This window comes from Orcinus orca, chromosome 9, assembly GCF_937001465.1.
Source record: "Orcinus orca chromosome 9, mOrcOrc1.1, whole genome shotgun sequence".
Classification (NCBI taxonomy): Eukaryota; Metazoa; Chordata; class Mammalia; order Artiodactyla; family Delphinidae; genus Orcinus; species Orcinus orca.
In genome coordinates, this window is record NC_064567.1 from 80965697 (window position 1) to 80993253 (window position 27557).

General features: G+C 36.7%; 1 protein-coding gene across 4 annotated transcripts in view; it reads left to right on the top strand.

The window, feature by feature from the left end:
- The window catches only part of CACNA2D1 (calcium voltage-gated channel auxiliary subunit alpha2delta 1), a 514372-nt gene that overhangs the window by 458005 nt on the left and 28810 nt on the right, over positions 1-27557 (top strand). For 3 of the 4 annotated variants that reach the window (XM_049714933.1, XM_033439986.2, XM_033439996.2), the window contains 7 exons: positions 2613-2689; positions 4658-4718; positions 12467-12564; positions 22380-22467; positions 23554-23616; positions 24298-24401; positions 25295-25381. In XM_049714933.1, coding sequence (XP_049570890.1) covers positions 2613-2689; positions 4658-4718; positions 12467-12564; positions 22380-22467; positions 23554-23616; positions 24298-24401; positions 25295-25381 — 578 coding nt within the window. Of the gene's footprint in view, positions 1-2612; positions 2690-3968; positions 4043-4657; positions 4719-12466; positions 12565-22379; positions 22468-23553; positions 23617-24297; positions 24402-25294; positions 25382-27557 lie in introns of those variants that run through there. The other variant, XM_049714934.1, reaches the window with a different exon arrangement.

Consider the following 27557-nt stretch of genomic DNA (forward strand, 5'->3'; position numbering starts at 1 on the left):
ACTCCCCTGAATCTCCGTACAAATAAATCCACAAATAAGAAGCTAGAACAACATATTACATCTAAATAGAAGGGAAAAAATGGCAGTGTTTTTATTTAATGAATTAGGTATCAAATTTCACTTAGTGATTTCTGTCTCCTTAAGCCTTGATATAACTTGATATAACATATTTTGAAATATAGTAGTTATTTTAACAGAATGTTCTCTTTTTTTTAATGAAGAGTTTGATTTTTATGGTGATATAAATGAGTTGAAAAGTGTGTTATATTCCATTTAACTAAGTTAACCATGTTTATGGGAGTCACAAAAATATTGCATGGGCTGTACCATCCATCTGGTGGCCACTGGCTTTATTAGACTTTTATCCCTGGGAGAAAATAAAGCAGACTTGATTTGTTGGTTTTATAAGGAGAGAGACAGCAAACACTGCATATGGCAGCATCCTTGACTCAGAATGTTGATTGAAGAGCTTATCTGCTATAGGTTGAAGAAATAACTGTTGCCTGAAGAAAAAAATCATTAAATTATGTGTAACCATATTTTTCTATAAAATAAAGTATAGCTATTAATAGCGACCTGAGACTTGCAGGCCAATAAAATGTATATTCGATATGTCAGTTTTAAAACGTCTATTGTGTTCCTCATGGGTTTCCACACTATTTTTTATGGTACATGAGATGTAACCCAAGCTTACAGTGTGACACTGTAGCAGCCACATGATGTAATGTTATCGGTCTTAATTTGAAGTTTCTCTTAGCAATAAATGCTGATAGGGCAATAAAAATGTCCTAATTTCCCTTGAGAGGCATTTGTGGGAGACAGTCTTCAAATGCTCACTAATTCTGCTCTACATTTTATAAATGGCAAGTGAATCATGAAAGGTCATCTTGCTTTCAGACTAATTGCACTGCTTATTTTAATTTTAATCTCTGCCTCCCCTTAAAGGAGGTTACCTTTAAAATGAATGTGGAGATTTTCATTAAATCTACATAACATTTTATTTCTCTGACCTTTTCCCGTAAGGAAAGTTTATGAATTACTTAATGATGGAGAAAGATTTGGGAATTGGAGGTAACAAGCATCCACTTATTTTGCTATCTTGACTGCATAATTAAATTGTAGCAAATAAGCCCTTGCATTTTTCCTCGTCATAGAGTGAATTTTTAGCATATATTCATAAGAAGAAAAACCTGGAATTTTATATTTTGTCCTGTTCTGTATTGCTCATAAAAAATGTATAACAGCATTACACTTTGGACATCCATCCTCAAAGCCTGGGAAACATGAGGCTTGAGTGATTTAAAAGAAGATCTTCTGCAAATGCCTAGAAATACTCAGAAGCCTAGAAATGCACACATTTTTCTGTGCATTGCTAAATTTGGGTTTAGATTGTAAAAATGAATGCTGAATAATTCAATTGCTCACATTAATTAAGCGTCGTTTTTTAATAATGGTTGCATTGGAAATCTTAGAGATAACCTCATTTTTGGCATTAGTTTGTTAGTTTCCTTCTGTATTCAAAGGATAGCAGAGACCATTTGCAACTGTGAGTATGGATGTGGAATAATTAGTTATGTTCTGCACATGTGTATCCGCCATCGTGAGAGTAGAAGAATTACACATATGCAGTTGTTACGGGAAAGTGCATCATATTCTGATACCTTTTAACAATTCCAATATTTTGTGTGTTTTATTCATTGTCAGCTTCAAAATGAGTGCGGTTACCTGCCTGTCGTCTTTTCAGTTTGTACAGTCATATTAAGACAGGGTTGGATGACAGGCTTGTTTGACAGTCCTTGCGTCTAAAATGTTCAGAATTTGGCTTAAGATTTGCACTGGAGCTTTCCTCCAGTGTGTATGTATACCATGGGACGAGAGTAGCCCATGGGTCTTGTAAACTATTAAAGTCAAGATGTTTTTCCTACTGTGCCTAACAGCAATCTGCCAAATGATATGGGATATCCACAGTTAATGAACTTGAAATAAATACAGTTACACTGTTGGGTAAGAACCAATGGGATGAGCAAGTGCTATAAAGGAACCTGAATTTCCCTTCCACAAGACATGGGGGAAATGGCCTAGAAAAGAGTTGTACAATATTAGGTATTTAACCCCTCAAAAGAGACTATGCATTGTGTAATTAGTAATGATAATAATACTTCTTTCATTTGTAATTTTTAGTAGTGTACATTTGCTAGCAAGCACTGTAACATTATGTATAATTCGTTAGGGAGGGGATAGCCAATTGGCATGATATAATTACTTTGCTTAAACATAGCCCTAGTATTCTTCTATTTTTGTCCACAAAGTATTTTAACATAGTTTTCTGAAAATACAGTATCCATGACATTTCTTCTTCAGCTGATTTATGGGCACATTTTGTAGCTTACTTTCCATGTGACTCTTCTGATTCTCTACAATGTAGAGAACTGGATGGCAAGACCAAATTAAGTACCCTATTTGGTGAAAGCATTTTCCTGTCAAAGTAATATGTCTTTTCCTTCCCATGAGGAAGATCTTTGGATTTTCCATGAACTTGATGTGTCTTTTTTCTTTAAGTTATGTTTCATTTTTGTTTGTTTGTGTTTATGCTTCTCTTGTTTCTATTGCAGTTTGGCCTTGGTATTACCAACCTACAGTTTTTACTATATAAAAGCCAAAATAGAAGAGACAATAACTCAGGCCAGATGTAAGTACTGTGAAAGCGACTTCAGGGTCTGTTTATTATCTCCTAGTGCCAGAGGTTTAAATACGTCCAGACTTTGGAATACCCAAGGCTTATACATTTTAGTGGGTGTTATTACCAAATCAACAGCAATGATTCTAACCCATTCCAAACATGCAAGGAACAAGAAGTATTCTACATGGATAGAATATGAGCAGGTACTCCAGTCTCACTGGCAGTCCCTACCACCCTCCCCTGCCTTGCTTTGTGCTCATAGAATCATTGCAGTGCTGTGTCCTCTGTTGCTATTGTTTTAAGGGTCTGCTAGCTGGCACAAAGTGTTTCACACAGTCTCTACTCATGGCACTCTGCTGGTAGTAGTAAAGTTTTTCTTTTCTTTTTTTTTTTTGCATTTGGCAAGAATGATATTATGCTCCACATCGTCGACTTTGTTGGAATAAATTAAATTTTACTGGTCTTTGGCTTTGGTTTGGCAATTAACTTTCTTCTAATTATCCAAATTAATGTTTTCAGTAACTCAAATGGATCAGTTTGGGTTTTTTTTAAGCGTCATTTGGAATGTGGAGTAATTATTAACACTAGTGCATATTTCAAGTCATGATTAATCTTTGTTTTGGGTGACTAGCTTCAGTAAAGTAAAATGACCATCATATCCTTTGCATATCACTCAATTATTTCTAACCACCGAAATTTTGTCTGTTACAATAAAGTAAAAAATATATATGCATATATATATGTATATACCTTTTACCTCTGACTGTACATGAACTACAGTTTCTTTCCTTTCTCTGTCAGTTCTTTTTTGGTCTCTGCAGTCCTGATTCTCATTGCACATTGTGGTAATTTAGACCTTTATATTTCCGCTTTCACTTGATAGATAGATATGATGGTCTTTTAACAGCCACCAACTTTGCATGAGCTAGTTCTTCACTTGATAAATGAGGGGGTGCCTAGTGGGTCTTTGATGATTGGTAAATGCTTCTGTTTATAGGCTAGCATCATTGGTATTGCACTTGCGTTAGCCACTTTGCAAAACAGACCCTTGAAATAACCACAGTACAGAGAGGGTGCTCTAGTAGTAATTGACAGGACATATTTTCCAGTCTTCAAAAATATGTGTCTTTTCTTGCAGACTACAGCTGTACATAAATAAACCTTTGATCTATGCACAATATTTTTATTCAAGAAAGTCATTGAATAAAATATTGTTTGTGACCCCCCTTTGCTTTTACCCTCTTTTTTTTTTGTTTCCCTGCTTTCTCTTTCTGATGGATTTTCACAGCAAAAAAGGGCAGAATGAAGGGCAAGTATTTTCTTGTTGCTCAATTTCTTTTTGTTTAGTACACTTGACATTTCCACTGATATTTCCATTCCTATTGGATACTATCCTCTGTGCTTCTCATTTGCTAGATTTTCCTCCATGATCACTCAGACCTTAGCGGCAAAAAAGGGGGAAAGAATATGCCTGTGTTTATATACGTAACCTATTTCACTTTCTGTTTTTTTTCTTAAATACTTGTGTGTTTTTATCCTTGTAGTTTCTAACTCATACTAATATGAAGAATGCTATTAATTCACTAAAGGCATTAATGGGTTTATTAAAATCATTTTCTTTATCATGATATTGGTAAAATATTTGACATTTTAAATAAATACCTCTGGTATAACATTGACAAAAGTCACTTTTTAAAGGATATCTTGGTTATAGTAGGGTTAGTTAGTAAATGGGAAAATTATAGACCTAACATTGTCTTTGATATAACTGTTGTAATCCATGTTATGAAATTAAAATTGATTTTATTACTGTAAAGTATTGGGGATCTTTATATTCATTCATGTGTTTCAGTTTAGGATGGAAATAGTCTGTTTTTATTTTTCCGTGTAAGGTTATTTTTCTAATGCCTTCCTATTGACATCAAATCTCAGGATGCATATTCCGGTTTGTCTAACCCTGTAACATTATCTTTGCAGATTCAGAAACATTGAAGCCGGATAATTTTGAAGAATCTGGCTATACATTCATAGCACCAAGGTAGGTTTTGTTTTCTTTTTTTATAGCTCATTGTGGATATGTAGGGCTTCAAGAACAGGTCTGAGCTGGGGTCAAGACTGCTGTGGCTTATGCCATGCCAAATTATGGAACCAAAGGAAACAATAACTTTAAAACTGAAAGAGAATGCTGTTCTTTCATTCATTTACTCATTCAGGTACTTAGCTGCTGTGTGCTAAAGAATATGCTGACTTGGGGATACAGCGGTGAATAGGACAGATGGAGGTTTTGCTTTTGTTGGAACCAACAGTATATCCAAGAAAAACGAAGAGTTGTGAATTTGCATTTGTGACTATGTATACACATACAAACTGTCACTTTCTGTCTCTACACACACACACACACACACACACACACACACACACACACACACACACACACACACTGAGATAGATATGCATAGATATGTACAGATATATATATATATGTGTATATATACACAAGAATGTGTATGCCTCATAGAATGACAACATCATTGATTTTTTTAACACAAGTTTTTGGGAAATATATTTTAATACAGTGAGATTTTCTCACATAATTTTTAAGATTAGCATTCTTTCCTCCTAACCAATTTTACTTCTCTCGCTTATAATCCCCCTTTCGTAGCTCTAATGTACATCTTCATCTCTACGTCTATTTTCTTATAATTATTTGAAACTCCATTCAAGGATCCAAGATTATTCTTTAGTTCTATTTCTTTCCTTAGTTTTTGACTCCCACTCTCCATCAGACACATGTAATAAGACAAATCAACAGAATTCCTATTACCCTAGGCTACTGAATAAAATAGATTCAGAAGCTTGTAGTATCCAATTCTCACAATTTTTCCTTCTTAAAGAAATTGCTCTAAGAAGGCTCCTAAAAACTGGTATCAGTTATTCTTTCTATTTCTGCATAAGACTATCTGAATTTTTGGTTCTTATTGAAAGTAGGGAATATATATAACTTTTTGAGAAATCTCTGTTAACTAAGCATATTTCTGGCTCTGTGAGTGACTCTGCCCTCAAGCAGTGTTCCTGCTTGAACTGCCTTCAGGCTTGGACACTGCTGATCCCACGCTTTGACATTCTGCCTCCTCTTGCTTAATGACATACTTTTCTGGTTTTCTTCCTCCCTCCCTGGCTGCATATTCAGTCTCTTTCATGAACTTCCCTTCTTGTGCACATCACTCATATGAAGCTGCTGGCCTGGGCTCTCTTATCTTCCTATTTTGAGTCTACAGACATACCACAGACGCCCACTATTCTGTGTCTACAGTTTGGGGTGATGGCTCCCAAATCTACAGGATGTTGGTAACATCTAGAAACAAAATAGGCGTACTATGTGGTTTATTGACCTTACATTATAATATAAGATCAAACAATATATTTCCAGACTTTATGTCTACCCTACATATTTTAATATGAGACTTCATGTTTATGGAGCCTAATAGGAATCTCTCTTCAAGGTGCTCCAAATTCATGATCTCCTGAACATTTGTCCTCTTTGGAAAACTCTTCTTTCTGTGTTGCCTCAGTGACAAAAATACTGTTCTCCCCAAATACCCGGTCTTGAAACCTGATAGATGTCTTTGCTCCCTTTCCTTTATACGGAACTTCTGGTCGATCAACAAGTCTTGCCACATAGAATTTATCTTATGAGTATCAAGTATGTCTGTCAAACTCTGCTGCCTTTGTTCTAGTTCAGGCTAGTGCCTTCCTCACTTAAACTACTAAGGCTGCCTCTTAATTGATCTCCCTGCCTCCAGTATTTCTCCCTTACTTCCAATTTCTGTCTCCTTTCTGTAAGCAGAGGGAGTCTCTAAACTTTCAATAACATTATGCTTCTCATCTGTTAAATACTAACCAGTGGCTTCGTACTATCCCCATGATAATCGATACTGTATAGGAAAGCTTTCAAATCTTCTGTCACTAGGTCCCAGTTTACCAGTGTGGTCCCCTATACTCTAAATCAGGGGCTGACAAGCTACAGCCTGCAGTTTTACGTATAAAACTTTATACGTAAAGTTTTATTAGAACACAGCCGCAGGCATTTGTTGATGTATTGCCTGTGGCTGCTTTCACTACAAAGGCAGAGCCGAGGGGTTGTGGCCTAGACCTTTTAGCCCATAGAGCCTGAATCATTTACTCTCTTGCCCTTTAAGAAACAGTCTGTCAACCTCTGCTTTAAAGTCTAGCCACACTAAACTTTTCTTATTTCCTAAAATGCATTGTTTTTTCCTCCTTACTGCTTTTCATCCACTCATTTTCTTTTCTATTTTGGATTGAACACACACACCTCCAGTCCTTCCCAAACTCCAGCTTCAAAGCTCCTTGATCTGGGAATTTCTTTCCCATCATCACTGGATTAGACATCCTTGCTGACTGCTTCATAGAATCCTGTATTTCCCGTACTAGAGTACTGGCCACATTTCATTTTATTTTCCCCAACACAGACATGATGGCATCTGTTTGACTTACCATTCAATACTCAATATCAAATCTACTGATTGGCACACAGTGGGGGCCTCATAAATAGTTGACGACTGGAGAATCTATAAATGTATGAAAAGTATTTTAAAAATCATATTATCAATTATAATATCTACAGTCTTACTAGCAATTTTTTGATACAAGTAACTTTGGGCCACTGCTAAAACTAGTTTTAGCTGGAAAGCGGAATATTAATGTAGCACAGGGGTGAGAAGAGGTTGAGATACTGTGTTGATGAGACTCTCCCTCCGAGCATGGTAAACGTCCAGGAATTCCCAGAGAAGATAAATATCTCTCTCAATCTCGATTCCCAATTCATAGACAGTAGATTTTGTTATAGTTCAGCAAGGATTAGCATATGGATCATTTCTGTGGCCTGTCACGTTCAATATCAATATGACTGGCTGGAAGACTAGAATTCACCTGTGTGTTCAGGGAAGGAGCAAATAGCAGAGGAGGGAAGAAATGTCGTAGCTTGTGGGAGAAACAATGAGCGTTCACCCCAGTTAACATGTGTTAAGCCTTTTACATGTATGATTTACATGTACGATTTGATTATATTTACCCCTCAAAAGAGCTCTATAATAAATTAGTGTTATATATTATCCTATTTCACAGATCTGGAAACAGTTTTAGAGATGTTAAATAATACGGGATTTGAATCTGTTTCCTTGCTACTCTAAGGTATAAATATCTACACTGAATATGCAAATACTTAGGGAATCTCAAAAGAATGTCCAGTACAGCTGAGTAAAATAGTTTTGTAGGGAACATTTCCTGGAAACATGAGCATTGGATGTGTATTCAAAGATTTGTGGAAAGTAAACTGATAGAAAATTGGGATAAAGAAAAAATTGGTGAGAAAAGGGAGACATTTATGTAGCATAGAATATCCAGCATATGTTTTTGTCACTGTTATTAATGGGAAACAGTGAAGCAAACTCTAGAGAAAGACTTTCAGGATCTGTTTCCCAGATTTTCATGGTCATAGCTGTGTTACTCAGATTCTCTGCATCTTAGTTCCTTTACTTGTAAAATGGTGCTAACAATAATACCTACCTCATACAGTTTTTATAAGCTTTAAGTGAGATAATATTGCATGCAGAATATTTAGCATACCTCTTGGTATGACATGATCTTAAATAAATATTATTTATTATTATTTTTTTGCGGTACGCGGACCTCTCACTGCTGTGGCCTCTCCCGTTGCGGAGCACAGGCTCCGGACATGCAGGCCATGGCTCAGCGGCCATGGCTCACGGGCCCAGCCACTCTGCGGCATGCGGGATCTTCCCGGACCGGGGCATGAACCCACGTTCCCTGCATCGGCAGGCGGACTCTCAACCACTGCGCCACCAGGGAAGCCCTTATTTATTATTACTGATGGTTATATTAAGAGGTCAGAGCAGGAGGGATAGTTATTTAATAAAAGATGTTATGGGAATTTCCTGGTGGTCCAGTGGTTAGGACTTGGCACACTGCCATGGGCCCGGGTTCAATCCCTGATTGGGGAACTAAGATCCCGCAAGGCATGTGGTGTGGCCAATAATAATAATAATAATAAAGGATGTTAAAAAGCAGTTATTTTAAAATAATTTAAAGAAGAAAGCTCGTGAAATTTAAAGGTAGAACCATTTTTGTTAATTCTTAAATAATTAAACTCTTTGATCCTAGGTAGTACTCGGTTTTTGCAATTTCCTTAAATTTTGAAAACTGGAAAGGAAAGCATGGAGAATACAGATGTGTGGAGCATTTTTCCTATCTTTAAGAGAATTACAGTCATAGGGATGAAAGTCTACAACATGGATTAATTTTTCTATCTTTCTTGGATAATCAGAAATGAGAAAGCACTTCAAAGATAAGTTAGAATAAGAAAGAAAAGTATGTGATCACCAGTAATTCAATGCTAATTTGAGATGTATGACCTATGTAAGTTCGTGGAATAGAATGAGAACAAACTGACTTTCTAGAAATAAATAATTTGCCAAATTTCTAATACCAAAGATCTTTTAGTTTGCAGCCATTTAAGTTACAAATCCCATTTCGGTCAGAAACACAAAGTGACCAAAAAAGATTATATAGCTTTGAGGCCCTGAAGGTATTTTCAGCAAATCGAAATTGAATTTGTTCCTTTAAAGCCATCCAGAGGTTTCTCCACCTTGCTACTTTAATCTTTTTTAGGGGGAAAAAAAAATTCCTCAGAAAAGTAATGATCAATATGCATAAGATTGATCTCTTTTAGAAAAACAGTGCCTCATAGAAAGTTTATCAGCAAAGTCTATCCCACACGTCCTGAGGGAACTCAGCAGTTGTAACCACAGTTATTGCCTGTCATGCACTTTCCTGGGGTGGTTCCTTTGGGAGAGATCTTAAGAAATGCTGATTATCTCCAGTTGTCAACTCCCAGGCCTATGCTGAACAATCATTAGGCTAACAGGCAACCGATGTTGATGCTGTCTGTCTAGACGTACATTCACATCCCAAATATTTCAGTCAGGCTCTTGCTACTTACTACATAGTGCACAGGCACCCTGCTCTGCCTGGTGTGTAACTTTCTGTTGTCCCGGCTCATTCTTACTACTGGAGAACTCATTCCCCTGACACAACGTTCAGCGTTGTGTTTTCTCACGTCGCAGTTGTTTAAATTCTTTCACTTCTGCTCACGTCCTAATTCAACAACTCTCCTTAATGGTAGTTCAGCACTTTCACTGCTTTTGCCATTAGGATACATCAAAAGGTCAATAATATCTTTAGATTCCTTCAAAGTTGGGCACAACCGAGCCAGCAAGGATCAAAACAGAAACAAAACATAACATGATGACGTTGTCTAAACTAACTGCTCACAACACTGACAGCCTTCTGTTGGTAGAGGTCAAAGCTGCTTTTGGCCTGAAACTTTGTAACTATAAAAGCTCACAGAGTGAAAGTTCAAAGCACAGTGTAGGTTTTGTTAAAACACTAATTAGGGATCTGAAGACTTGGCTTCCTTTTCCCCTCAGGGCTTGACCACTTGCTAGTTAGGTGCCTTTGGGTAAATCTTTTTACATCTTTGAATCTCAGTTTCCTCACTATTAAAATATTAAATTACCTTCTGATAAAGTTATTTTTAGGATTAAATGATTAAAAGAAAATTTTAGAAATGCCTTCTAGACAATAACATGGAATTTTATAATTCCATGTTTTATTAATGATTTTATTAATAATTATTTCATTTAGTCCTTCTAAAACATTCTATTTAATCCTTCTAAAAGCTTCCCATCAGCTTCTAATTCTGTGCGATCCTAGTTCAGTGTATTGGCCTTTTGACTTCCAGGCTAGTGTTATTTCCAAAAAAGCATAGCATTGTGGGAAGGAGTCAACTTTAGCTCTGTCAGTAATTTAATGGGTATTATGAAAACTTTTTAAACCTTGTCTTTAAACGAAAATTTTCCATGAACCGAGAAGTCTCATTTTTGAAGTTCTGACATTCTTTTCCTCTCTGCAGCTTTGTATTTAAATAATGTTTACTTTTTGCATCTGAAAATGTTTACTTTTTGATTGCATTTTTGTCTTGAATATTTGATTATCCAGTCTGTTAGTTGTATTAACCTAGTTATTATAATTGCAATCTTCTTATAATATTTATGTTCCCTTACATTTATTCTTAATTTCCAAAACACTTAGGACAGCAGTTCTCAAAGTATAGAACGCTGTGGGTTCCAAAGTCTCTTTCAGAGAATCTGCAAGGACAAAGCTGTTTTCCTAACAATGTTAAATGGCATTTGTGTTTTTCATCATATTGACATTTGCAGTGACAGTACAAAAGCAATGGTGAGCTGATACCTTATCAGGAATCAAGACAGTGGTACTAAAGACTACTTGTAGCCACTGTAATCTTCATTGCCAGGCACCCACATTGGGGAAAAAGCCAGTGTCACTTTAAAATATCCTTGATTAAAGCAGTAAGAATTATTAATTTTACTGAGGTTTACCCATGAGTATATGTCTTTTAATACTCTGTGTAAAAAAAAAAAAAAGGAAGTTTTACTGCATACCAGAGTAACTTGCCTATCTCCAAAAATTGTGTGAATTGAGAGCTAAAATAGGAGCTTCTTGCTTTTTTTCCATGAGATATCATTTTACTAGAAAGAATGAATGACAGAGGAACTGTGGTTATTCAGACTTGGGTATTTGGCAGACATTTTCTCAAAAATTAGTTAAGTGAGCCTTTTACTTCGAAGAAAACAACTGAAAGTATTTGTTCCCAATGACAAAACCTGAACTTCAAACAAAAATTAGAATTTTAGGAAAGTTACATATTCATTACTGTAAGCATGGCAGCTTCCCCATAGTTATAGACTTATCTGGTGAGATCAGTGATGTTATTAATGAATGTGAATTTTCATTATTGTGTAATAAAATATGTTACCGTTTAGAACATCTGCATTATTCATATCTTCCAAGTAACCAATTTATGATGTGATAAAAATCATGATGGGTAAAAGATTCATTCAAAATGTAAGATGGTGCATTGAATTTTAATATAACAGAGTACAAAATGTTCATTGATATTGTTTCAGATTCCATATCACAAATTATGAATCAAGAAATTGCAAATAGTCAAGATTGTTACTTGATTGTTACAAATTGTTACTCAAGAGAAAAGAACACCCACAATTATCTGAAAAGATTATTAAAATAATTCTCCTTTCCAACTGATGGTCTGTGTGAGCACTTACTTTTTTCATGTGCCAAAACAATCTTGCAGTCAGCTGAATACAGAGACATTAGTGTCTTTTCTTAAGTCAGTAATTACAGATATGTGCAAATAACTAAATCAATGCCACTACATTTTACTCCATTTTTTAAAATAGTAATTTCTCAAAAAAAGTTAACACAATGGGTTTATTGTAGATATTTGATAAATATATATCTTTAAATTTTTCAGTCTTAATTTCTATATGTAAATTGCTAACCTACTGCATAAAATGACAGTAGTACAGTAGGAGTAACAGAAGCCAACACTTATTGGGCACCTTCTGTCCAGAGTTCAAATGGTTAATATATTTAATATATAATATATAATTCTGACCACTTGATGTTAAAGTATTATTCCATTATAAGGATGAGGAAATGGAGATAACCAGAATTCAACAGCTTGCGAAGTCATGCAGCTAGTAAAAAGTTTAAAAATTAAGTGTTTTCACTACCTATGCTTACTGTGTACATTTTTGTAAAGTTGTGATTTTAACACCTAATATCCTAAACTATTTTTTTCAGAGATTACTGCAATGATCTTAAAATATCAGATAATAACACGGAATTTCTTTTAAATTTTAATGAGCTCATTGATAGAAAAACTCCGAACAACCCATCATGTAAGTATGCGTTAATTTGCAATAATTGCTTCACTGTGGTTATATCCAAAGTAGTCAAATCGTGGTTCAGTTTAGTTTGTTGGTATGCTGGTTTATTTATTTACTTTTTGAAGTTTTAATGGTAATGATTTGACCCTTAATTTTTTTATATATTATAGAAATTTTATTCTGTTATTAAGTAAAATCCAGTGTTCAAATCCAGGTATTCAATACTTGCAAAAGGTTAGATGTAAATAGTATATGCTTGCCTTGTTCCTCTCAAATTTGGGAAACTGAATTTGGAATGATCTTTTGAAGGTTCTTTACTGCATTGTTCTTTCCTCTATGCAGAGGAAAACACATTTTATTTTATTTTATTTTATTTATTCTTTACACCTCTATTAGAGTATAATTGCTTTACAATGGTGTGTTAGTTTCTGCTTTATAACAAAGTGAATCACTTATACATATATATATGTTCCCATATCTCTTCCCTCTTGTGTCTCCCTCCCTCCCACCCTCCCTATCCCACCCCTCCAGGCGGTCACAAAGCACCGAGTTGATCTCCCTGTGCTATGCGGCTGCTTCCCACTAGCTATCTACCTTACGTTTGGTAGTGTATATATGTCCATGCCTCTCTCGCGCTTTGTCACAGCTTACCCTTCCCCCTCCCCATATCCTCAAGTCCATTCTCTAGTAGGTCTGTGTCTTTATTCCTGTCTTACCCCTAGGTTCCTCATGACATTTTTTTTTCTTAAATTCCATATATATGTGTTAGCGTACGGTATTTGTCTTTCTCTCTGACTTACTTCACTCTGTATGACAGACTCTAGGTCTATCCACCTCATTACAAATAGCTCAATTTCGTTTCTTTTTATGGCTGAGTAATATTCCATTGTATATATGTGCCACATCTTCTTTATCCATCCATCCGATGATGGACACTTAGGTTGTTTCCATCTCCGGGCTATTTTAAATAGAGCTGCAATGAACATTTTGGTACATGACTCTTTTTGAATTATGGTCTTCTCAGGGTATATGCCCAGTAGTGGGATTGCTGAGTCATATGGTAGTTCTATTTGTAGTTTTTTAAGGAACCTCCATACTGTTCTCCATAGTGGCTGTACCAACTTACATTCCCACGAGCAGTGCAAGAGTGTCCCCTTTTCTCCACACCCTCTCCAGCATTTATTGTTTCTAGATTTTTTGATGATGGCCATTCTGACTGGTGTGAGATGATATCTCATTGTAGTTTTGATTTGCATTTCTCTAATGATTAATGATGTTGAGCATTCTTTCATGTGTTTGTTGGCAGACTGTATATTTTCTTTGGAGAAATGTCTATTTAGGTCTTCTGCCCATTTTTGGATTGGGTTATTTGCTTTTTGTTATTGAGCTGCATGAGCTGCTTGTAAATTTTGGAGATTAATCCTTTGTCAGTTGCTTCATTTGCAAATATTTTCTCCCATTCTGTGGGTTGTCTTTTGGTCTTGTTTACGGTTTCTTTTGCTGTGCAAAAGCTTTGAAGTTTCATTAGGTCCCATTTGTTTATTTTTGTTTTTATTTCCATTTCTCTGGGAGGTGGGCCAAAAAGAATCTTGCTGTGATTTATGTCATAGAGTGTTCTGCCTGTGTTTTCCTCTAAGAGTTTGATAGTTTCTGGCCTTACATTTAGGTCTTTAATCCATTTTGAGCTTATTTTTGTGTATGGTGTTAGGGAGTGATCTAATCTCATACTTTTAAATGTACCTGTCCAGTTTTCCCTGCATCACTTATTGAAGAGGCTGTCCTTTCTCCACTATACATTCCTGTCTCCTTTATCAAAGATAAGGTGACCATATGTGTGTGGGTTTATCTCTGGGCTTTCTATCCTGTTCCATTGATCTTTCTGTTTTTGTGCCAGTACCATACTGTCTGGATTACTGTAGCTTTGTAGTATAGTCTGAAGTCAGGGAGCCTGATTCCTCCAGCTCCATTTTTCGTTCTCAAGATTGCTTTGGCTATTCGGGGTCTTTTGTGTTTCCATACAAATTGTGAAATTTTTTGTTCTAGTTCTGTGAAAAATGCCAGTGGTAGTTTGATAGGGATTGCATTGAATCTATAGATTGCTTTGGGTAGTAGAGTCATTTTCACAATGTTGATTCTTCCAATCCAAGAACATGGTATATCTCTCCATCTATTTGTATCATCTTTAATTTCTTTCATCAGTGTCTTATAATTTTCTGCATACAGGTCTTTTGTCTCCTTAGGTAGGTTTATTCCTAGATATTTTATTCTTTTTGTTGCAGTGGTAAATGGGAGTGTTTTCTTGATTTCACTTTCACGTTTTTCATCATTAGTGTAAAGGAATGCCAGAGATTTCTGTGCATTAATTTTGTATCCTGCAACTTTACCAAATTCATTTATTAGCTCTAGTAGTTTTCTGGTAGCATCTGTAGGATTCTCTATGTATAGTATCATGTCATCTGCAAACAGTGACAGCTTTACTTCTTCTTTTCCAATTTGGATTCCTTTTATTTCCTTTTTTTCTCTGATTGCTGTGGCTAAAACGTCCAAAACGATGTTGAATAAGAGTGGTGAGAGTGGGCAACCTTGTCTTGTTCCTAATCTTAGTGGAAATGCTTTCAGTTTTTCACCATTGAGGATTATGTTGGCTGTGGGTTTGTCATATATGGCCTTATTATGTTAAGCTAAGTTCCCTCTATGCCTACTTTCTGCAGGGTTTTTAACATAAATGAGTGTTGAATTTTGTTGAAAGCTTTTTCTGCATCTATTGAGATGATCATATGGTTTTTCTCCTTTAATTTGTTAATATGGTTTATCACATTGATTTGTGTATATTTAAGAATCCTTGCATTCCTGGGATAAATCCCACTTGATCATGGTGTATGATCCTTTTAATATGCTGTTGGATTCTGTTTGCTAGTATTTTGTTGAGGATTTTTGCAACTATGTTCATCAGTGATACTGGCCTGTAGTTTTCCTTCTTTGTGACATCCTTGTCTGGTTTTGGTATCAGCGTGATGGTGGCCTCATAGAATGAGTTTGGGAGTGTTCCTCCCTCTGCTATATTTTGGAAGAGTTTGAGAAGGATAGGTGATAGCTCTTCTCTAAATGTTTGATAGAATTCGCCTGTGAAGCCATCTGGTCCTGGGCTTTTGTTTTGGAAGATTTTTAATCACAGTTTCAATTTCAGTGCTTGTGATTGGTCTGGTCATATTTTCTATTTCTTCCTGATTCAGTCTTGGCAGGTTGTGCATTTCTAAGAATTTGTCCATTTCTTCCATGTTGTCCATTTTATTGGCATAGAGTTGCTTTTAGTAATCTCTCATCTTTTGTATCTCTGCAGTGTCAGTTGTTACTTCTCCTTTTTCATTTCTAATTCTATTGATTTGAGTCTTCTCCCTCATTTTCTTGATTGAGTCTGGCTAATAGTTTATCAATTATTTTTATCTTCTCAAAGAACCAGCTTTTAGTTTTATTGATCTTTGCTATCATTTCCTTCATTTCTTTTTTATTTCTGATCTGATTTTTATGATTTCTTTCCTTTTGCAAACTTTGGAGTTTTTTTGTTCTTCTTTCTCTAATTGCTTTAGGTTAGGTTGTTTATTTGAGATGTTTCCTGTTTCTTAAGGTAGGATTGTATTGCTATAAACTTCCCTCTTAGAACTGCTTTTGCTGCATCCCATAGGTTTTGGGTCGTTGTGTCTCCATTGTCATTTGTTTCTAGGTATTTTTTGATTTCCTCTTTGATTTCTTCAGTGATCACTTCATTATTAAGTAGTGTATTGTTTAGCCTCCATGTGTTTGTATTTTTTACAGATCTTTTCCTGTGATTGATATCTAGTCTCATAGCGTTGTGGTCGGAAAAGATACTTGATACAATTTCAATTTTTTTCTTTTTTTTTTTTTTGCGGTACACGGGCCTTTCACTGTTGTGGCCTCTCCCATCGCGGAGCACAGGCTCCAGACGCGCAGGCTCAGCTGCCATGTCTCATGGGCCCAGCCGCTCCGCGGCATGTGGGATCTTCCTGCACCGGGGCACAAACCCGTGTCCCCTGCATCGGCAGGCGGACTCTCAACCACTGCGCCACCAGGGAAGCCCTCAATTTTGTTAAATTTACCAAGGCTCGATTTGTGACCCAAGATATGATCTATCCTGGAGAATGTTCCATGAGCACTTGAGAAAAATGTGTATTCTGTTGTTTTTGGATGGAATGTCCTATAAGTATCAATTAAGTCCATCTTGTTTAATGTATCATTTAAAGCTTGTGTTTCCTTATTTATTTTCATTTTGGATGATCTGTCCATTGGTGAAAGTGGAGTGTTAAAGTCCCCTACTATGAATGTGTTACTGTCGATTTCCCCTTTTATGGTTGTTAGTATTTGCCTTATGTATTGAGGTGCTCCTATGTTGGGTGCATAAATATTTATAATTGTTATATCTTCTTCTTGGATCGATCCCTTGATCATATGTAGTGTCCTTCTTTGTCTCTTCTAATAGTCTTCATTTTAAAGTCTATTTTGTCTGATATGAGAATTGCTACTCCAGCTTTCTTTTGGTTTCCATTTGCATGGAATATCTTTTTCCATCCCCTTACTTTCAGTTTGTATGTGTCTCTAGGTCTGAAGTGGTTCTCTTGTAGACAGCATATATATGGCTCTTGTTTTTGTATCCATTCAGCCAATCTGTGTCTTTTGGTGGGAGCATTTAGTCCATTTACATTTAAGGTAATTATCGATATGTATGTTCCTATTCCCATTTTCTTAACTGTTTTGGGTTCGTTAAAGTAGGTCTTTTCCTTCTCTTGTGTTTCCTGCCTAGAGAAGTTCCTTTAGCATTTGTTGTAAAGCTCGTTTGGTGGTGCTGAACTCTCTCAGCTTTTGCTTGTCTATAAAGGTTTTAATTTCTCCATCAAATCTGAATGAGATCCTTGCTGGGTAGGGTAATGTTGGTTGCAGGTTTTTCTCCTTCATCACTTTAAATATGTCCTGCCAGTCCCTTCTGGCTTGCAGATTTTCTGCTGAAAGATCAGCTGTTAACCTTATGGGGATTCCCTTGTGTGTTATTTGTTGTTTTTCCCTTGCTGCTTTTAATATGTTTTCTTTGTATTTAATTTTTGACAGTTTGATTAATATGTGTCTTGGCGTATTTCTCCTTGGATTTATCCTGTATGGGACTCTCTGTGCTTCCTGGACTTGATTAACTATTTCCTTTCCCATATTAGGGAAGTTTTCAACTATAATCTCTTCAAATATTTTCTCAGTCCCTTTCTTTTTCTCTTCTTCTTCTGGAACTCCTATAATTCGATTGTTGGTGTTTTCATGTTGTCCCAGAGGTCTCTGAGACTGTCCTCAGTTCTTTTCATTCTTTTTTCTTTATTCTGCTCTGCAGGAGTTATTTCCACTATTTTATCTATCAGGTCACTTATCCGTTCTTCTGCCTCAGTTATTCTGCTATTGATCCCATCTAGAGTATTTTTAATTTCATTTATTGTGTTGTTCTTCATTGTTTGTTTCATCTTTAGTTCTTCAAGGTTCTTGTTAAATGTTTCTTGCATTTTGTCTATTCTATTTCCAAGATTTTGGATCATCTTTACTATCATTATTCTGAATTCTTTTCCAGGTAGACTGCCTATTTCCTCTTCATTTGTTAGGTCTGGTGGGTTTTTATCTTGCTCCTTCATCTGCTGTGTGTTTTTCTGTCTTCTCATTTTGCTTATCTTACTGTGTTTGGGGTCTCCTTTTTGCAGGCTGCAGGTTCGTAGTTCCCATTGTTTTTGGCGTCTGTCTCCAGTGGCTAAGGTTGGTTCAGTGGGTAGTGTAGGCTTCCTGGTGGAGGGGACTAGTGCCTGTGTTCTGGTGGATGAGGCTGGATCTTGTCTTTCTGGTGGGCAGGTCCACGTCTGGTGGTGTGTTTTGGGGTGTCTGTGGCCTTATTATGATTTTAGGCAGCCTCTCTGCTAATGGGTGGGGCTGTGTTCCTGTCTTGCTAGTTGTTTGGCATAGAGTGTCCAGCACTGTAGCTTGCTGGTCGTTGAGTGAAGCTGGGTGCTGGTGTTGAGATGGAGATCTCTGGGAGATTTTCGCCATTTGATATTATGTGGAGCTGGGAGGTCTCTTGTGGACCAGTGTCCTGAAGTTGGCTCTCCCACCTCAGAGGCACAGCAGTGACTCCTGGCTGCAGCACCAAGAGCCTTTCATCCACACAGCTCTTCAATTTGGGATGGTTCGTTGTCTATTCATGTATTCCACAGATGCAGGGTACATCAAGTTGATTGTGGAGATTTAATCTGCTGCTTCTGAGGCTGCTGGGAGAGATTTCCCTTTCTCTTCTTTGTTCCCACAGCTCCCAGGGTTCAGTTTTGAATTTGGCCCCGCCTCTGCTTGTAGGTCGCCGGAGGGCTTCTGTTCTTTGCTCAGACAGGACGGGGTTAAAGAAGCAGCTGCTTCGGGGACTCTGGCTCACTCAGGCCTGGGGGAGGGAGGGGTACGGAGTGCGGGGCAGGTCTGCGGCGGCAGAGGCCCGCGTGAAGTTGCACCAGCCTGAGGTGTGCCGTGCGTTCTCCCGGGGAAGTTGTCCCTGGATCCCGGGACCCTGGCAGTGGCGGGCTGCACAGGCTCCCCGGAAGCGGGGTGTGGATAGTGACCTGTGCTCGCACACAGGCTTCTTGGTGGCGGCAGCAGCAGCCTTAGCGTCTCATCCCTGTCTCTGGGGTCCGCGCTTTTAGCCGTGGCTCACGCCTGTCTCCGGAGCTCCTTTAAGCAGTGCTCTTAATCCCCTCTCCTCGCGCACCAGGAAACAAAGAGGCAAGAAAAAGTCTCTTGCCTCTTCGTCAGGTCCAGACTTTTCCCCGGACTCCCTCCCGGCTAGCTGTGGCGCACTATCCCCCTTCAGGCTGTGTTCACGCCGCCAGTCCTCTCCCTGCGCTCCGACAGAAGCCCAAGCCTCAGCTCCCAGACCCGCCCGCCCCGGCGGGTGAGCAGACAAGCCTCTAGGGCTGATGAGTGATGGTCGCCACCGATCCTCTGTGCGGGAATCTCTCCGCTTTGCCCTCCGCACCCCTGTTGCTGTGCTCTCCTCCTCGGCTCCGAAGCTCCCCCCTCCACCCCCCCACAGTCTCCGCCCGTGAAGGGGCTCCTAGTGTGTGGAAACCTTTCCTCCTTCACGGCTCCCTCTCACTGGTGCAGGTCCCGTCGCTATCCTTTTGTCTCTGTTTATTCTTTTTTCTTTTGCCCTACGTGGGGAGTTTCTTGCCTTTTGGGAGGTCTGAGGTCTTCTGCCAGCGTTCAGTAGGTGTTCTGTAGGAGTTGTTCCATGTGTAGATGTATTTCTGGTGTATCTGTGGGGAGGAAGGTGATCTCTTCGACTTACTCTTACGCCATCTTCCCCTCGTCCTGGGGTTTTATCTTGATCACAGTTAACATTAATCTTAAAAAATATGCATCTATAATTTACCATTTTATGAAGTAAATCAAGTTAGAATGGCTCAATTTTAGTAGTTAGTTTTTAACAAGTTGATTTGTCTTTCAGAGAAATTTGCATCATTTATACTCTGAAACCTCATAGAGATTTGTGGATTCTGGGCTCTTAAAACATTTAAAAATCTTAACTGTTTTTTCTTCCTAAAATTACCCTATTTATTAAAAAGTACAATCAGGAGAAAAGGCAGTATACTTAGGAAATAAGAGAGAAAAACCAACTGCCTGGCAAAAATTACCTTAGTAAATATAACTTGAAGATAAAAGTACACATAAATGACTTGTTTGTTCTCTTTCTCCTTCTTCCATCTTCTCCCTTCTGCTCTCGCTCGTCCTTCTTCTCTCTTTTTCTTTTCTTCTTAAAAGTTATTTCTCCTGCTATCAGGAAGGGTTAAATAAAGCATTTCCTCAGTTATAAAAAAAGAAAATCCCTTCTTAAAGCTGTCTCTCAAACTTATATTTATCTCATAAGAAATTACTACTGAGCACCTCTAAGACGAGTTAGCCGGTTGCTCGAAAGAGCCACTCTGGAAACCTGTCATGGGTGGGTGAAGTCTGCATTGATCATGCCTGAACACGTGTGATTTCAAAACTTTCTGCTCAGTGTGAGCTCGTTCTGAGCAGAACCTTTACAATGTTATTATTTATTTCCAAGAGAGAACTGAAATAATAAGATTATTGAATACTCCTTTAATTGGATGTCTCGTCTCAGAGAAGTACAAGTGTTTAAAGAAAATACTTTTAGTAAAATAGCGCTAATATCCATAGTGTTATTTATGTTCTTCAGTCTCTTCCTTCATTTCAATTAACTTTTTTCTGCCTCCCCTATAATTCTGTGGGAAATGTTTGAGATGATTATATAAAAAATTGAGAACTTACTAGATGTTTTATTATAAGAGTTAATAGCTATGAAATAATTTCTATTTTCCTGTGACAGTGTTATAGATTTTTCTCAATCATACTTTACCTCATGTTATCAATAATCTGTAAAACCAACTCTAAAAGTACATATCAGTGATTGAAATGTAACTGTCCTAAATGGTTTTTTTTTTAAAGAGGTACAAGTTTAACTTTGCTTTATAAAAGTACTTAATCCATCCGTAAAATTACAATTCTCATCTATTGTTTAAGTTAATTTATTAAACTACCTAAATGTGAATGCTGTAGAGTGGTTGTCTTCTTCATATTCTTCTTTATTTTTGAATTAAAGTAAAAATGAAAAGTGTAAATGTATAAAACAGTAAAGCTTAATACTAATAATCTATTTATTGCGTGTAACCAGCTGCAGGAGACAGATTTCAAGATTGATTTTAGGCTTAGAGCATAATGAAAATATGAATCAAACTATGAAATTACTTGCAACATTGATTTATATTACAGATTAAAACAATGGTCTCTTTTGTTTTACCTAAAAGGATTTAAGAATTAAAAGGATTTAAGAATTAAAATATATCACTCACTTTCCAAAAGGATTATTTTTTTTATAGTGATTGTTTCTAAAACAAGGTAATAAAAGTTCCTAGAATGAATTGAAATGAAGTCTAAAATATGGATTAAATTGATCCTTTAATCTTGAGTGAAAGATACATTGAGGTAAAATAATTAAAAGGAACTAAAATATTTTCTAGCCTATGCCACCCCCAACTCTTGCGGTAATATAATATTAACTAAGACCATATATTCCATATCTGAATAAAATGAAATAAGAAGTGTGAAGTTTCAGTTGGTACTTGTAGGTTATTTCAGAGCTTTATGGGCTTAGAGCAGAGAAGCCAAGAGAAAGGGAAGAAGGCAACACTTTTTGTTTAAGAGAGTGTATTCATTGACCCTTGGTCCTCGTCATCTCTTCCCTCCATTACCTTCAAACCTGGGCTAATACTCCCTTCAGTTACTCCACAAGTGACAGCCTGAAGCCTGTGCTCTTTCATCAATACCAGCAGATTCCAAAAGCCGGTCTTGGAGCAGTGCTGGTCTGTGATAAGTTATTCTGTTCCTTGGCCCCAAAACAGAAAACAAAAAAACAAACAAAGAAAACCCTATATGTATTATGTAGTTTTATATTTAGGCATAAAATCGTCTGTGAAATTATGATACTTTGGAATCCTTATCTTTTTGATAGCATTTATAAAATAATTTGCCTCATTTAGAATTGGTTTTTCCACTTCTAATTTTGTCCATATCCTGAAAAATGGAAGAGGAACAATATAAAAAATGTAGGAAATTAATAAGGTTACATTTTTAAATTCATAGAAATATTATCCACTCTAAATTGCTTCTGGAAATAGAAAATGTTTGTTTCGTTACTATCCTAATTAAACTATGTGGGTGTAATTGAGGCTTTCCTTCTCCGTTAGGCAATACGGACTTGATTAATAGAGTCTTGCTGGATGCCGGCTTTACAAATGAACTTGTCCAGAATTACTGGAGTAAGCAGAAAAACATGTAAGTGTTTGTCTTATTAATAAAAGATATATATTCTGTATTTCAGTTTAGCTTCTCTCTGGGAAATTTTTGGAAAATAAATCTCAAATTTAAAGTTTATTATTTATCTTTAATAACCGTTTCCCAAGAAAACCATTTTGCAGTTGTTGACAACTTGAATTTTCAGTTGTGGGTGTGTGTCAGGACTAACATCTACCATTACTCAGCTTTACGCATGTATATGCTACAGTGTGAATGATCAAATTAAATAGGTGTGCTTGCGTGTGTCTCAGTGTTGGTGGTAAACTAGGGCTTCTAGTGAATGTTCAGTTAGCTTTCTAATAGCCCTGCCCTACAGCCAGTCAAGACGGAGAAATCTGACGATGGTTCTCGTTTCCAGTCTCTTCTCCGCCCCATTTCCAATCAACCACCAAGTGCTAAATATTGTTTCTAAAAATGTTTTCCTCTCTGCTTCATACTCAGGGTTCTAATTGTTTTCCATATCTAAGAAATCACAGCAGTGATGTCTCCGCCTTTAGGGCTTCCAATTCCTCTGCCCACGGGCCCCAGGCTGTTCTCCATGTAACTCATACTTTCCAGAGTCTCACTTTTAAAACGGAGCCCTAACTTCAGGGTGAAGCAGCCTCTCCAGCGTGGATTTCATGATCACTCATGAGCTGACCATTCTTCAGAAGCTTATACTTGCAACTTTACCTCCTGTTGTTTCTCACCTCATGCCTTATGCTTTTATTACACCAAATACTACCACTCTTCACTAGCTTTCCCTTACATATACTCTTTTCTTTACATGTGATGTCTTCCTGCCATCTGTGTTAACTCCCATTCCATCTTCAGCATGCAGCTATCTCATTATTTCTTATGAAATGTCTTCCTTAAGCATCCTCCCTTTAACTGTTTCTTAGATATTTTAAGAAATATCTAAAAACTATGTTTTATTAAAACATAGTTTACATCTATTGATACATTTACTTCGGCTTCCTTTATCTCAGGAACTCATTCTGTTTCTCTTTGTACCACCAACACCTAAACTAACACCTTACAAAGAATAAGTTGAATGAAATTTCCTTCTTTTGTCTTCTGTTCCAGCAAGGGAGTGAAAGCACGGTTTGTTGTGACTGATGGTGGGATTACCAGAGTTTATCCCAAAGAGTAAGTTCAAATAGCATCTGTAAAAATTACTAGATTACAAAGGACTACTCCAAGGATCTGTACCTTACTGTATAAGGAAGCCATTCTTCAGAGAAACTGATCATTATTAGTAGTTAAATTGGAATTTACCTGAAGTACTTAATTATTAAAATACTCCATTTCTTTCAAAAATGCTGTTATAATTCTTCAATGATGTTTTTGCTTGTCATATATATTACAACATTGAAGAGGTTATCAAAGAGATTTCTCTCTTCATAGACATAAGCTAACCTGGTTAAATGAACATAATGGTTATTACAAATATGTCAATTGGCAATGTTTGCATAGCACTTCATTGTTTTCACTGTTCTATGGATTTTATCTGTTTATCTTCAGAAGAGTCCATAAAGTGGGCTGTGTAGGCTTATTTATATTAATTGACTTATTAACTGACTTGTCTATAATTACCTGGCTAGTAAATGGCAGAGTAAAACTAGACGTCAGCTTTTTCTGCTCCTTAGTTTAATTCTAAGCAGATCTGTTGCTTAGTAGTGAATGTCATTTACACCATCAATTACCACTATCTTCCTTAGACATACCTGAGATACAGACATATCTGTAAAGTTCAGTGGTGTCCACAAAGGGAAAAGTAAGTTATCGAGTAGATTAAAGAATAAAAATGATGACCCATTTCCTCCTTAGGGCTGGAGAAAATTGGCAAGAAAACCCAGAAACATATGAGGACAGCTTTTATAAAAGAAGTCTTGATAACGATAACTATGTTTTCACTGCTCCGTACTTTAACAGTAAGTATTGCTTTAGAATTCAGCCATCTCAATTCCTTTTTTAAAAATAAATGATTGCTACTACCTGCTTCCCCCCACACAAACAATATATTTTATGTTATTTGCTCAGAATAGTCATCATTAAGCATATACCATGTGCACGACATTGGAAGGACAGAAGCATCCATTTAGTTGAGGAAGTAAAATGCATCTACAAGAAATCAGCCACCCAGTAATGTAAAGACAGCATATCTACAGGCATGCATAATACATTGAAACACATATAGATCATCCCTCATTTCACAAACTGCAAATATATTTAAGAATGTTTAATGAATTTTAAAAATGTAATTAATCAGTTTGTTCTTTAATTGGTATTAGTTGCATAACATTTATAAAAATTAATAATAGCCTATATTTTAAAATACTTTATTGGGTTCTCTCCCTAAAACTTTCTAATTTAATCCTTCATCCTTTCTGGGGGTTGGTTCTACCATCACCATTTTCACAAATGGGGAAACTCAAGTTCAGAGAATTTCAGTTTTTCCAGGAATATGTATCTTTTACAGTTTTACAGCAGTTTTGTGAATCTAAGATCAATCTTTCTGCTTTACTTCAGCAGCCTCCCCAATATTGTAGTAAGTGTCAAAGCAGGGATTTGGTGTGCATCCTTTATTGTGAGAGTGATGCAGCCAAGCTGAGTAATTCTCATTCCAAAGTCAATTCATGCAAACCAATTCCTGGACACTCTAATTAGCCTGCTATAAAATGGAAGAAAAGGGAAGAGGAGACCACTTCTTGATAACATATTTATGCTAGAACATTTAAGTAAAACAGTATCCACCTGTACCTATTAAAAGAAATGTAATATTATTTGCTTTATCTAGACAGGTCTATTTTTCCTTTTTTTTTAGAAAGCGGACCTGGTGCTTATGAATCGGGCATTATGGTAAGCAAAGCTGTAGAAATATACATCCAGGGAAAACTTCTTAAACCTGCAGGTAAGCACATACATTGTACACATACACACAACCAAAACTAAATGTGACCTACTGTTTATATTATCAACTGGCACTGCTTTTCAGGAAGGCTATCAGAAAGCTTCAACGAAAATAAAGTCAAATTTGAAAAATAAAATGAAACACAATTAGTTACGTATGAGATTGGGGATAAAATAAGAGTTGAGTTTTCAAAGAAGTGTGTATGTTTATACACTCTTGACATAAATTTAGGGAGTCAGTTTCGTGTTGTATATCAAAATTCTAATTGCTGGATTGATCCAGCAATTCCACTCAGAAGTCTATCCTATAAAGTATTTCAAATATACAAAAGTATAGATATGGGCAAGGATGTGAATATTTGTAATAATTTAAACATGAAAACTTAAGTTTCCATCATTGGGGGAAAAGATAAATTGTGGCATATCTATACTATGTATCTGTTAAAAAGAATTAGGTAGGGATCTATTAAAAAAACGCTTACAATAAAATATATAGAATAATGAGTCTTTTGGTGAAAGCAATCAAGCAAATGAAAAAGTTCATAAAACTAAGCATCAGTGGGAATTAGAAGTGGGCTGGAATGAACAGATGCAGTAAAAGTTAAAAAAAAAAGTATAATTCAGTATTGTTTGAACTTTAGAAGAAATAGGCCAGATTGAGAAAGTAGATTAACTCATGTCTGCTCTTGAGGGCAATTTCACCCCCCAGTGGTTGAACTGCATACATTCACTCCATCATTCACTCAGCAACTCATTCACTCCTTCCTTCATTCTCTCAATTGCTCATTTACTCATTCAATCTTATTCTCTCAATCACTCATTCACGTGCCACCTATTCACCTACCTACTCATCCACTCATTTATCCACACTTCAGCAAGCATTTCTTTTTTTTTCTTTTTTTAATTTTTTTTAACATCTTTATCAGAGTATAATGCTTTACAATGATGTGTTAGTTTCTGCTGTATAACAAAGTGAATCAGCTATACATGTACATATATCCCCATATCTCCTCCCTTTTGCGTCTCCCTCCCACCCTCCTTTTCCCACCCCTCTAGGTGGTCACAAAGCACCAAGCTGATCTCCCTGTGCTATGCGGCGGCTTCCCACTAGCTATTTTACATTTGGTAGTATATATACGTCCATGCCACTCTCTCACTTCATCCCAGCTTACCCTTTCCCCTCCCCATATCCTCAAGTCCAATCTCTACATCTGCATCTTTATTCCTGTCCTGCCCCTAAGTTCTTCAGAACCTTTTTTTTTTTTTAGATTCCATATATATGTGTTAGCATATGGTATTTGTTTTTCTCTTTCTGACTTACTTCACTCTGTATGACAGTCTCTAGGTCCATCCACCTCACTCCAAATAACTCAATTTCGTTCCTTTTTATGGCTGAGTAATATTCCATTGTATATATGTGCCACATCTTTGGTTGCCACATCATGGTTGTTTCCATGTCCTGGCTATTGTAAATAGAGTTGCAGTGAACATTGTGGTACATGACTCATTTTGAATTATCATTTTCTCAGGGTATATGCCCAGTAGTGGGATTGCTGGGTTGTGTGGTAGTTCTATTTTTAGTTTTTTAAAGAACCTCCATACTGTTCTCCATAGTGGCTGTATCAATTTACATTCCCACCAACAGTGCAAGAGTGTTCCCTTTTCTCCACACCCTCTCCAGCATTTATTGTTTCTAGATTTTTTGATGATGGCCATTCTGACTAATGTGAGATGATACCTCATGTAGTTTTGATTTGCATTTCTCTAATGATTAGTGATGTTGAGCACCCTTTCATGTGTTTGTTGGCAATCTGTATATCTTCTTTGGAGAAATGTCTATTTAGGTCTTCTGCCCATTTTGGGATTGGTTGTTTGTTTTTTTGATATTGAGCTGCATGTGCTGCTTGTATATTTTGGAGATTAATCCTTTGTCAGTTGCTTCGTTTGCAAATATTTTCTCCCATTCTGAGGGTTGTCTTTTCATCTTGTTTATGGTTTCCTTTGCTGTGCAAAAGCTTTTAAGTTTCATTAGGTCCCATTTGTTTATTTTTGTTTTTATTTCCCTTTCTCTAGGAGGTGGGTCAAAAAGGATCTTGCTGTGATTTATGTCATGGAGTGTTCTGCCTGTGTTTTCTTCTAAGAGTTTGATAGTGTCTGGCCTTACATTTAGCTCTTTA